Below are 8,715 nucleotides of genomic sequence, written 5' to 3' on the forward strand. Positions count from 1 at the left end.
AGAGGCGCTATTTAGCACGTTTTAAAGACCAAATCCTTTTAGCACGCTGTTGATAGATCAGTTTGTACATTTTTTAGCGTGCGTAGTGAAATAGCTCACGTTTTAATACACGCAAACCTTTGATAGATCCGGCCCTGTGTGTTTCTAAGGTTTGATACAAATTTTATATATGACTGTTAGTGATCAATAACAATTATAAATGCGCCTCTAGAGAAAATTTATATTTTAATAATAATTAAACTTTATTGAACTTACACTGGAGAATTCTACCTCTGCATTTGGCCCATGCCAGGGGGCTGCAATTGTGTGGCGCCCAGGGAGCAGTGTTGGGTTAAAAGTCTTGCTCAGGAACCCAGACTGGAGGCAGTGGGATTCAAGCCAGGTACTTGCAACCTTCTCAGAGCACAATGGCACTGCTCTGACTACTAGGCCATCACCTCCCAACAAGTTTTTTAGGATTTACTTCGATTTATTAAATGCTTCTTGAATGTTTTAGATTTTATTTATTTATTATAAACCATTAGATCTGTTACGTCATACATATCAGTTACTTAGTGAGTTATACTAAATTATTATTTTATTTGATCAAAATGTAATCTGCAGTAAAAGAAGTTCAAATGTACAGAAAGGTCCAATGTTTTTTAATCTTCTAGACCTAACCAGCAGCATTTCATAAAGCTGATTACTCCAGTTTAATGTATTTCTCACACAAAAAAATTTCATATCAAAATTTGATATAGACTTCTTTTTCTAGAACAAAATAGTTAGAGGAAATAACCCTGACCTGTTATTTCCTCCCTATTTTTCTAAAAAGAAAAGAGCAAAAGTTAAAATTAATTTAAAATGTTACATCAAACAAATAAGGATAAAAAATTTAACATAGGCCATTCATTTTCTTTTTCTGAGTGTGCATAGGTGTATCTATGTACAGCCATGTATTTGTTAACATGGTGGGGACAGCATATGATCAGTTCTCCCAGGTATATGCTACTTTGTCGGGTCTTAAAGGTACTTATAATGAAAAGTTCTTCCTGTGTTGGGTGTTAGGTTTAGGAGTAAGACGTGAAATGAGTTTTGGTTAGAGATAGGTAAATTGGTAATGATTAGGGTAAGGGTCTGGGTTAGAATTAAATGGAAGTCAAGGGAAAGCCCCCTTAAGGTTAGTCGGACATAACATGCATGTGTGCATATGTGTGTGTGTGTGCACACATAAGGAGAGATAAACTAACTGATCACAGCTTGATTGTTCAGCTAGAAATGGGGATATTCTTCTTAACTCACCTCCGGTCTGGTTGAAGCGCTGTTTAATAATGTCAATGCTGGCTTTGAAGGTTTGCTCAATACCAATGGATACCTGAGTGTTACTTTCCCAGTACTCAGGACCTTCAGTCTCTGCCATCCAGTCCTGTTTTGGAGTCTCCTTTCTAATCACACTATCATAGTAGGAGATTGGCTGATCATCCACCATCCCAACAGTCACAAACTCTGGAAAGGTTTTCAGACCAGATGAGGCCGTGTAGAAATATTTCAGGGAATGAGTAACTGTTAGGGAAAAAATGGGCTGTTATTCTCACATTAAACAATTTGATTCACACAAATACATAAAATATACAAGATTAAGTATATTACTCTGTCATCACCTATTAAAATCATTAGACAATCGAAAAAATGTAAGCTCTGTGACTAATTTGTACACAATCATACCAATACATACATACCACAGGATTTTGTTCCAGGTATTCACAGATACACACTAATAATAAATACTAAGCTGCAGCTAGTGACCACCCTGAATAATATCGTCTAATCACAACTTTTTAATAATTTAGATCAGTAATATATTGTGATAATTTAAGCAAAGTTGAATCCTGCAAAGCTTTAAATAAACAAAGTGAGAGTATTTTAAACAGCAAAAGATATAAATAATGTTTTGGGGTCGTACTGGCCTACAACAGGCTGACTCTCAAGACAAAAGGGTCAGTACAGAATCTGACGGATTTTAGTGTTAGGAAAAAATGAAAACTATTACTTGACATTATGTTGTACAGTATGTGTAGCCTGATATAAAGTTTAAATTAAAATAATTCTTAAATGTGTCCAAAACATTCAAGAAAAAAATTACACATTTTAATATATTTTCCTTCAAAATTTTAAAAAGACAAAAATCACCGTCACAGACAAAAGAAAAATATAAATGTTCTCGTTCTGTAATTCCAGAAGCACTTTGTTTCTCTATGGGATGCTACTTTTTCTGTCCAACCTGTCTTACTTCTTTGAAGACATATCTGATTTTTTTACATTATAAAATGTAAAGAGATGCTGAACATCAGAGCCCTGAGCCCAGAAGTCTATCTTGCTTTCAATATGTAAAGAGTAAAGATTTTTTTAGACTGTTAATAAATTATTTAATTGATTAGCAACAAAATGGCTGCATGGTGGAAGAGGATGGCGCTGCTGCCTTGCAGCAATAAGGGCTCGGGTTTGATTCCCGGCCAAAGGTCTTTCTGCATAGAGTTTGCATGTTCTCCCCATGCAGGCGTGGGTTCTCACAGGGTACTCCTGCTTCTTCCCACATTCCAAAGACATGACTCCTAGGTTAATTGGCCATAACAAGAAAGTTTTCAAAATCCTTAAAGTTTAAAACATGAAATATAACATAATATTTAGGCTAGTAACTACTTACATTTATAGAGCAGTAAGTGAGTTACTGTTACTTTTTTGATTAGTAACTATTACTAGTAAAGTTCATACCACAGTTCAGTAGTGGTTTACTTAGTGTATAATACGTTGTTCTACTCTTTTTTTCTAACATGAAGGAAGCAAAACTTAAATGTGAAAATAGGATTTTTTTTTTTATGTAAATGTTATTGGGTATATTCAAAATCCAACTAAAACGCAAAAGTCTAACAGAAAATCAACACATTTTATCATGTAGGTATATTATGACTTGAAAACAAGGATTTTTAAAACATTGTCATGTGACTTTCAAACTTTGAAAGGGGACTAAAAAAAGATGCCACCATATGTGTCAACTGTCATATAAAGATATAAAGATCTCTATAAAAAGTGTTGATATGAGAAAAGAAAAAAGTTTTATATACAGCAAAGAAATGGGATGGTCAAATAAATCCGGTTAGTCTTTTTAAGGTGATTAAGTTTCTGACTGTATTTGTCTCCCGGCTTTAGCAGTGAATCTGTTGGATAATAGTGTTTACAGATGGCTTCAGTAACATGTAGAATGGCGGGTATTCAAATAATGTTTATAAATCCATCCATTATCTGACACGCTTGTCCCGAGTAGGGTCGCGAGGGGTCCTGGTGCCTATCTCCAGCTATGGATGAGAGGTGGGGTACATCCTGGACAGGGCGCCAGTCCATCACATGGCAACACAGAGACAAACAAGCATTCATGCACACACTTAAATTTAGAGAAGCCAATTAACCTAACAGTCATGTTTTTGGACTGTGGGAGGAAGCCGGAGTACCCGGAGAGAACCCACACATGCTTACGGAGAATCGAACCCGTAACCTTTTTGCTGCAAGGCAGCAGTGCTTTCGGTTCGGTATATGTTTATTGTTACACCGAAAAATAAAAAAATTTATACAAATTAATGAAAAAATAAACATTTATGAAATAAAGGAAAAAATCCCAAAAAATTAATGAATCATTTCCGTATGTTTTGCTGCTTTGAATTTAATCATCTCACGCATGCCCTCTACGATCTCCAAGGAACTCAGAGCGGAGCGGAGCGGAGCGCTGATGGAGTATGTGGGATTTCAGGGTTAGCATGACGTGTTGGTCATGTTGCTGTTAGCATAAACAAAACGTGTTGCACAATGCTTGCACACTGTTGCACTTTTATCCACAACTTTCTTTCCGCCGTCATCGTAGGTCACTCTAAATGTAAAGTGGTCCCATACAGCAGACCTATAAAGTGCTGCTGGTGCGTCTTCCAACTCCTGTTCTTTCCCACTCGCCATTCCGACACAACAACTGATTTTTTTCTGCTACACCCGGCTAAGCTGCTTCGCTTCTTCTTCTTCTTGTTTACTACTGGTGGTTGGCTTTGGTCGCAGTAGCGCGACCTTCTGCTCTGGAGTGTAAACGCTTCGCCTATGAGAAAAAGGAGCAGTGCATGAACCGAACGCACCACACGCGAACCGAACCATATATATATATATATGAATTAAATGCTTCCACATTCCCTGTGACTACTGGACATCTGTCCACTGACACACTCTTTGTCTTCCACTATCTGTTCTGCTCCAGTCCTCCTGGCTCTGGCAGGACCTCTCCTGCATGCTCACTTTGGCCTTCAAAGAACTTTGAGAAAAGGTTGCCTGCAGATGCAACAGGCTTTGATTTACACAGACTCACAGAGGCAGTGAACAGAACCGACTGAACCAGGATGGAGGATGTGAAATCTGGGAGTTAATGTTGTGATGTGCACCGACAAACAGGATCTAAATGATGTTTTAATAGATAGAAGGACATGTTTATGTTTTCTTTTCAGCAGTGATATTCTGTCTGATTTGTATTTCTGCATTCAGTGCATTGATTAACGCTTTGCTCTACATTTAGACTTTTTTAAAACAAACTGGTTAAATTCGAATAGCGCATTTGTATTTGAAAGCAGTCAATTTACGCAGACAAAAATCACCACCTCTTTCAGTCAGTAATAGTTATGAAATAAGGAGTCTGCATCACTGAATTATAAAATATTTCATAACTTTTCATTTCATTAAGGCAGAGATGCGTTTCATTACATCAAAAATGACGCTAAAACCAAATGTGTAACTTACACTGAAAAGTGAATGCGACCAATTTGGGCATTTTATTGTAGTTTAAATTCAGTTCAAATTTACAAGATTGTGGCAGACCACTAGGCTCCACTCTCACTCAGCGGAGAAGTTGGAACCTATGTCTTCTTCGGTAGTGTATATTCATGTGTTCTGCTGTACGATTGCTCTCACATGGAGTAAAGAAGGCTTTGAACCTACCTTATTTGTGTCCGTTTCCACTACTCCACAAGATAAAACTATCTTTCCTTAACCTTGTTAAAGGCCAAAAATTAATGTTTGGGTTTTACTGTACAGCCATGGGCAGAGCATAAACTCCTCTGATGCCAACCATCAAGATTTAACCTTACCTTAATCTTAATCTAAGGCTTTTATCTTGAAACTCAACCCTCTACACTGGTGTCTCTCAAATAGCCATTAATGGGTTTTAATGTGTAGCAGAGACAGAAAGATACATTGGCGCCATCGATGCGTGCATCATTAGCAGACATTTAGCAGCGATGCCTTGAGATTAGCTGAAAGGAATGCATTCCTGCTTTCCATTGTCGATGTTTGTTTTAATTTGTTAATAACCATTTGTTTTGTTTTTTAAACTGAGAGGTATGTAAAATGTATTATCATTATTTAATTTTTAACATGTAAATGGAGGAAAAAAAATACCATATCAGCTCCAAGAATAATCTCATTGGGCTTAAAAACCCGAACCCTTTGATCCCTCAAACCACACTAAAGCTAAGAGCACAGGTAAACTGACTTTAGCAAAGTTTATTACTCACAATTTATTGCTGCATGTGATCCACTAAGCAAAAAGGATCTCATTCACGCAGTTCAATCTAATCAGATCTACCTAGAGTGCAAACAGTAAACAGATACTTAGGACTGGGTAAATAAAATCGATTCCTTTACATTTTTGCAAAATCAATGTCTAGGAAATGAGATCGATTTGTTTTATAATGACACGCGTGACGTTCACATTCAAATGAGCAGGAAAGATGCACTCAAGATGACTTCAAGCCAGACAGCCGCAAATATAGCAAATAGGTTGACTGAAGACACTAACAAATGGGGGCTGACCAGCAAACACCCTGTAGTTGTTACAGACAACGCTGCAAATATGGTTTGTACCGTGGAGATAATGCAGCTCATGCATGTCTGCCGCGTCATGTCTGCTTGCTCAAGTGAGGCTTCACTTTTCACAAACAAGTTTGCACTTTTGAGACAGTTTTGTTCACATCTCAAGTTTAAACTGTCCAATTTACAAGTTTGCACATTGTGGTTAATATGACAGGAAAAAAATAAAATACAGGAGTATTTTGAAACACAGTTGAGCCACTTTCATTATTGTAAAAACAGATTAAATAAAAATGTATCAATTTTGAACTGTATTAATCAAAATCGAATCGATTTTGCATCTTGCTAACCAGTTAACAACTTAGTGCTAGTAGGTTCCCAATAGGAAATTCCATTGGGACCAAGTAGCAATCTTAGTTACCCTTGCCTTGCAATGCTGCCAGTTCTGTTAGCTCTACGCCTGCCGAAGACACAGACGTCCATCCCCGTGAACACTGGGACGCAACTCAATGAGAAAGGAAAGGATTCTGATTTCTCATTTCAACCATTGCATATATTAGCTGCGACATATGAATCAAGATGCTATGACCGAAAACATTTGATTGACAGATGACCGTTGATATATGATTGGCCGAATTTAGGTGTTCAGGCTGACGTATTACTAACTGGCCTGCATAAGATAACAGAAAAACCCCCCCACAGATTTCAAGACAGGATTTTTTTCTTAAATAGAAATTTCCTAACTTTTGGAACATTATCGTCTGATAAACAGTACATTTATTAGGGGTGTGCAAAATAATCGTAATGATGATGCATTGTGATTCTAATTTTCGTGATCTACTGCATCGATTCTTGACGCCAAGTATCGATTATTAATAAAAAAAAATTAATAAATAAAATTGCATGAATGTTTGGCAAACATCAGCCAAAAACAAGTGTAATACAACTTCCAGTCCAGTAGATGTCGCTGCGGATGTGTTGACGCACACTGCCTTGTGTTACAAGCATTTCCGGCCGATACTGCGCCGAAGTGCAAAAAAAAATAGTTGGAGGGCTGAGTCTATTGTCGTTGGTCGAAAGATTCGCCCAATCACCCAACCTTACCACTAACTTCACTTTGGCAATGCACAGACTTAAAAGAGGGATGAGGAGTGTTTATGGGTAGGGTTGGGCTTCCAGAATTGATAAGAACAAATTCTAAACTTTTATTTTTAACTCCCAGTATTGATTAAAAAATCTGTTTCTCTTCTAACTTAGCGGAACTTCTGCAGGAAGAGTAGATCTTTTTACCCATCTTGTTTCCTACACTTTCTGGACAGAATAAAAAGCATTTAGAATAGATCTTTTGAGCTCATGCATAATTTTAAACGTAACTGTATTCATTGTTCATTTGAGTTCATTTGGGATCTGTTTTGTATACAACCTACTAACTGAATGATGAAGTATGAAATCTAGTCGGTTCTCTGTCCATAAGGGGTAAAACATTGCTACTTCCACATTTAGTTGAGTGGAACTAAGGTTTAGTAAATGAAGTTGGTATAAATTCTGTCAGGATGCCTTCCTGCTCTGTTTGTTTTTTTTTTCTCACTCAGCCTCAAATTGCACAGGAGTCAGAATCAGTAAAAAAAAAAGAATAAAGTAAAAAGAATAAATACCTGCAGCATCAGACAGTGGATATATGTATTTTAATTAGGTTTTAAAAAATATATCTCAATGGGAAAATGTTACCTTGAAAAGAAAATTCATATGATTTTTATCAAAGTATATTAGATTGCTATTCATTATACTGGTGTCAAATACCCATGTGAAAATTTATAGTAACATTCTGTTTCAAGCACCATTTGACATTTAGGAGTTAAAACTATTGCAGTTTGTTACCATTTAAGAATTTTTTTTTAAACAGACCTTAAAATACTTTTTTTAAGGTCTGTGATAATCTGTTTCAGTTAGTTAGCTAGAAAGATATTCATAGATTTGGCTTTCCCAGATCAATAACTCATCAGTGGAACATTGCTTCTCCAAAACCAAATCCTCTCCACAACTAAAGGCAGACAGTCAACTATAATTGCATGTTCTTCAAAACCAGCCTACCACCATGGCGGGAGACTTACATTAGCCTCTATGAAGAGCTCAATGGGTGTCAATGCACAGGGATGGTGCAAATTACAGCAGCGCAAAAATTATTTAAAAAAATAAAAATATTCAATAGCGTCACGAGGCATAGGTCCATTTTCATCAAAATCCTGTTTTCATGATGATGAAACAAATATCCAATAATAACTTTTATCTTTATCTGTATTTCCTGGTGAGAACATCGAATTACCATAGCATACGCAGACACATTAAAACAGTTTAATAAGTCAAACGATTTCAGAATTTCGTTAATAGATCTTATACAATGTTTCAGTAACTTACCTCCCGTCACATTATTTAGAGTCATTCCCAACAGAACCACGAAACACAGCATCTTCTTCATGATTCCTCATGCAGACTTTCAAAACCACGGTAAAATTTGTGTCCTCTGTGATCTAAAGTGTTCTCCTTTCCCCAGCTACAGACTACTGGCTGAAACATTGAACAAACACAACTGACGTGAGTCATAACCTTTACATTAACCAATGAGAATTCAGCTTTAATGTCAACGTCACTTGAAACTGGGTAAAAATGAACCAGCAAGGTTACTAATGAAACAGAAAGTAAAATATCACATAAAAAGATAGGGAGGTAGGACTAAATGGTAAAATAATTTTTATTTCAGAAAAGGATATTTTTGGTTGATATGAAATGTTCTATAATTGTTGTTTTCTTCTTTGTATATATAAAAATTACATAATTAAGCAGATT

At 36.4% G+C, this 8,715-nt stretch overlaps 1 protein-coding gene across 1 annotated transcript in view; it reads right to left on the reverse strand.

Annotated features, from left to right (window-relative positions):
- LOC107104312 (H-2 class I histocompatibility antigen, Q9 alpha chain-like) overlaps nt 1–8,347 on the reverse strand; it is a gene marked incomplete at its 3' end in the record, with an annotated part of 15,991 nt that extends 7,644 nt beyond the window's left edge. The window contains exons 1-2 of the mRNA XM_015404296.1: nt 8,287–8,347; nt 1,282–1,542 (exon numbers count right to left, since the gene is read on the reverse strand). Coding sequence (XP_015259782.1) covers nt 1,282–1,542; nt 8,287–8,347 — 322 coding nt within the window. The remainder of the gene's footprint in view (nt 1–1,281; nt 1,543–8,286) is intronic.
- Between the last annotated feature and the right edge of the window lie 368 nt (nt 8,348–8,715).

This window comes from Cyprinodon variegatus, unplaced genomic scaffold, assembly GCF_000732505.1.
Source record: "Cyprinodon variegatus isolate N-32 unplaced genomic scaffold, C_variegatus-1.0 Scaffold1686, whole genome shotgun sequence".
Lineage (NCBI taxonomy): Eukaryota > Metazoa > Chordata > Actinopteri > Cyprinodontiformes > Cyprinodontidae > Cyprinodon > Cyprinodon variegatus.